The sequence below is a fragment of the Nematolebias whitei genome, chromosome 15 (genome assembly GCF_014905685.2).
Source record: "Nematolebias whitei isolate Nwh7 chromosome 15, NemWhi1, whole genome shotgun sequence".
Taxonomy (NCBI): domain Eukaryota; kingdom Metazoa; phylum Chordata; class Actinopteri; order Cyprinodontiformes; family Rivulidae; genus Nematolebias; species Nematolebias whitei.
Window position 1 is genome coordinate 5,240,196 of NC_056512.1, and position 4,392 is coordinate 5,244,587.

The following is a 4,392-nucleotide window of genomic DNA, read 5'->3' on the forward strand; positions in this document are numbered from 1 at the left end:
GTGCGTGTCTAGTAGAGTGCTGTATGAATGTGTGCGTGTCTAGTAGACACACACACATTCTGTTGTTTTGTCATGGTGGTCTCTCGTCTTATCTTCTTCTCTTTTATTATTTATTTATTCTTCTTTCTTCTCTTTCTTTAAAAAATAAAATAAAAATTGAGCGATGATGATAAGTTCATTGAAACACTTCACAATGTTTCTACACTTAAACTGAGCTCACAAAAAAAAAAAGAATGCTGTATGAATGTGTGTGTGTCTAGTAGAGTGCTGTATGAATGTGTGTGTGTCTAGTAGAGTGCTGTATGAATGTGTGTGTGGAGGTAAATGAGGGCACAGATTGTGTTGTAAGGCGTCCACCACCGGGTTCTTTTTTTAGCATGAGTGGACATTTCTGAGGGCTGACAGTCTTGAGACCTGCTCGTCGTGACAATTCAATCACGCGCATTTGCACATCTTAAATTACGTATTGCATAATTTTGTACGTGAATAAAAAAACTTCAAAATAAAAGCAATGCAGCTTTAGTCCACACATACGATAAATTTAGAAAATGTGTTTATTTTGTAATTCCCCTTACACGGGCTGGTCAGGGTCAACCAAATGGTGCATGTGGCTCGCCCAGGTCAGCACTGTGACTTATTTAAAGCAAATATAATTCTGCCATCCTGACTTACTAAATCTTTATACTTTTCAAAATCAAATAAATAATGTTGACTTTGTTTGATGTTCTCTGATTAACTGGCATGTTTCTGTTCCAGGTGGGTCCATTAAGAACCAGTTGTCATTTACAATAAAATGGCTGCACAGACCAGTTCTTCCTCAAACGGTTCATAAATCACAGGTGAAGTGTTCACGTCCGCTCAGGTGAACCAGAAGAGAGGTCTACTTTATTCAAACTGTTCTGGAGTAGGACCCCCCAGACCCCCCCACTTACACACTTTACAAATGCTGATATTATCGGCACTTTTATTCAAATGACAATTTGCAAAGGCCTGTTGTGCAAGGGTCAGGCCCACATGAAGGACACCTTCAACAACTCGAGTTATGTCAGTGATGTTTGTGAATGGAAGTTGTCTACAGGGTTTGATCCTCACTGGGGGCTAAGCGCCCCTAAAGGTCAGATCCTAGAATCGCCCCTGGGTCTCACTCATCTTTGAATTATTGAACCCTTGGCCCCCCAGGTGAGGAGCCTGCTTCGGGGGTCTCACCTGTTACGTAGCTGACGTCTCCATTGTTGTGCGCGACATGTGGACGTCACCGTCAGCCTCGGGGGGAACAGCAGCGCGCGAGCTGCTGTCCTGCGGAGACACCGTTGCCATGGCAACCGCCACTTGTGCGACCCCCGGCTGCTGCGCCCGGCCGGCGGGGGGCCCTCCGTTCCTGCGGAACGAGTTCCTGAAGCCGTGCGTCAGGCGGCTGGAGAGGCGTCGCACCGTCCCGCCCAGGCCGCTCCCCCCCCCCGGACTTGGCCTTCTTCAGCAGCCCCACGTCGTCCTGCAGCTCGGCCGGGGGCACCTCGATGTTCCCGGAGTACCAGAACACCCACCAGATGAGGCTGAGGAAGATGACGATGGAGCCCGCGTAGATGAGCAGGTCGTAGAAGAACACGTTGGCGAACACCCCCACGAGGAGCACCACGAGCCCCGCGATGTCAAAGGCCACGGCGAGCCAGAAGCTGCACGCGCAGCGGCCCAGACCCCGGAACTCCGGCTCCATGCTGCAGTTCCGGACGGAGAGGCTGCAAGGTGAGCCAGGTGAGCGCTCCCTCAGGGGTCACCCTGCGGGAGGGGCGGGGAGAGGCGGGGCGGATCACCTGAGTGCAGCCGCCCAGCTGCTGTGGATCAGAACTTTTGCACACTTTTTGCTCAGGTTACATGAAGCAGTTGGACCTTTTGCTGGAGACTGTGTCTGTGAGCAAATATCTCATGAACCACTCCACATACTTTCATCAAAATGATCGAAATTAATTTCTGGATGTACAACTGTTGGTCTTATCCCATACAAGATGGCCGCCACAGCTAATCAACATTACCCCACAAAAGATGGCTCCAACTCCGGCAAAAAACTGATTAGGGTTAAAAACAAGTGATAAAATGTAAATAAGAGAAAAACTAACAATTTATACTTTAAAAATGAATTCACAAATGAAAAAGAACAAAACAATCGAGAAATTATAATTTCCTTTTTCAGTATCCCACATGTATTTATTTATTTATTTATTTATTATCTTTATTGAAAAAGTATAAAACAATACAATAAAATGCAGTATGTAGTAATGATATAACCAACACCAGGGGGTTACAAACACTGAGATCACACATGCATTTATGGAAGATTTTAAATGAGTTTCATGTGCCTGTCAGTGCTGTAACATTAAAATGTTTAACTTTTATCTATTAATGTAAAATCTCTGACATCTTCCAACACTGTTGTTTAGAATAACATTTTAAATATTGAATTAAAAACTATATGTCAAACCATTTCCATGTTCTCATGATTAATAATTTCTCTTTTTACTTTCTTCTTGTGTCCATCTTTCTCAGCAGCAGCAACTCAGCAAGGAGGACACCCTGAAGACCCAGAAGACCCTGAAGACCCTGAAGACCCAGAAGACCCTGAAGACCCAGGCTTGTCTGAGGATTTTAGCAGAAAGGGCCATGACAAGGGTGAAGGAGTACCAGCAGGGCCAGATTAACACTTCGCTGTACCCTGGACAACAATCTTCAAGGGCCCCATTATCACGACCCCATCACCATAATCTGTCAAAATACAGAATAAATTACCATAATATACAGTAAATATACTTCAAATTCTAACTATCAAGAGTATTTTTATGTATAAAACTCCAAATGCTCAATGACACAAATCATCAAGACTGAATTAAGTTGAATGCACTTTGAACACCACATGACACCACAGGTGTACTGGTTTAGTAACATGTTGGCCACTGGTGTCAGAAGCATTTATAATGTGTGTGTGTGTGTGGGGGGGGGGGACATACTGATGGGGGTGTCTGAAAATTTTGAATAAAGTAGATGCCATTTCCTGCATTCTGGTGTATTTTAATGGTTTTTCAACATCTAGTTTTACCTACATAATTAAACACTGGGAACGCCTTGGGATTCCCCTGGAGGAGCTGGTCCAAGTGGCTGAGGAGAGGGAAGTCTGGACCTCCCTACTTAGGCTGCTACCCCCACGGATGGATGGAAGTAAACACTTGATTCAGTAAATATTTTAGAGCTAATAGCACAACAAGAAGTAGCCTGACCAACAGCTGATTCAATGAATTAAAAATATTATATATTCAAAGGTGACAATTTGATACCCACATTAAAATTAAATGTCTGTAACTTAGTTGACTTCAAATGTAACAAGATGATCAATGAATGTTTGTGACAAAGGATTTACTGATTATAACAAAGATTCCTTCAAGAAACCTCCCAATATAAATCATAAAACCAGAATGATTTCTGCTCATTCTAAATGTGTCAAATGGCCTAAATCTCCTAAAGTGAAGGAGAATCATTTAAAAATAATAAATAAGATATATCCTGTAGCCATGTTTCTGCAAAGAAGATTTAAATTTGATGTTAATTTGTTGCCCTTTGTAAATCACAAGATGAATCCCTCCAGCATTTTTTATTTCATGTCAATACAAAGTGTTTGGTCAAACATCAGAAACTGGATTAATCTCAAACTTAACATTCCTTCTTTTCATGCTGATGCCATTTTACTTTATGTGGATAACTTAAGCTCAGCTTTCTCTGATGCCATAAATATAGTCGTACTTATAGCAAAGTACCACATTCATTATACTTTGTAGTAAGAGGAGAGATAATAATCCTTCCTTCCCCTTTTATTAAAGATTTTAAGTCTTACTATTCTTCATTAAGTAGATTAAAAATCTGCAAAACTGCTAGAATCATCTCACAACAGATAAAACTTATTGTTTTAATTAAAACAATGTTTCTCATGAAAAAAAAACTGATGAGCTTGTCAGCAGGTAAGGTGCGTTTACCTTCTGGACAAATTGAGGTCGTCGATTGGTCAGTTACTGACACGCCTTCTGAGTTGATTGACAGGTCGCGCAGTTGAGGATCGATTGGGGAAAAAAAAAAACAGAGCTGCAGCAGCTGGGAGCAGGCGGGGCTGCACAAATGCAGTGGAAGCACAGCAGTTTGTGCAGTTCAGGGCTCCAAGTAAAGCAGGAGATAACCAGATATTTTGCTTGTGCCCTCACTGCCCTGGGCCCCTTAGAGATCATGGGCCCCTTAGAGATCATGGGCCCCTGGACAGTTGCCCATATGGTTAATCTGGCCTTGAGTAGCAGTCAGTCAGGAGGTTCAGTCAATCAGCTGTGGGTCATCTGCTGCTGCCTAATATCAAATTATCAG

General features: G+C 42.8%; 1 protein-coding gene across 1 annotated transcript in view; it reads right to left on the reverse strand.

Moving 5' to 3' along the window:
* The window catches only part of si:dkeyp-72e1.6 (transmembrane protein 238-like), a 32,523-nt gene extending 30,789 nt beyond the window's left edge, over positions 1-1,734 (reverse strand). Inside the window, 2 exon segments of the mRNA XM_037689356.1 lie at positions 1,207-1,455; positions 1,457-1,734. Of these exon segments, the coding sequence (XP_037545284.1) occupies positions 1,210-1,455; positions 1,457-1,714 (504 nt within the window). The 5' untranslated portion in view covers positions 1,715-1,734 and the 3' untranslated portion in view covers positions 1,207-1,209.
* Positions 1,735-4,392: the final 2,658 nt, after the last annotated feature.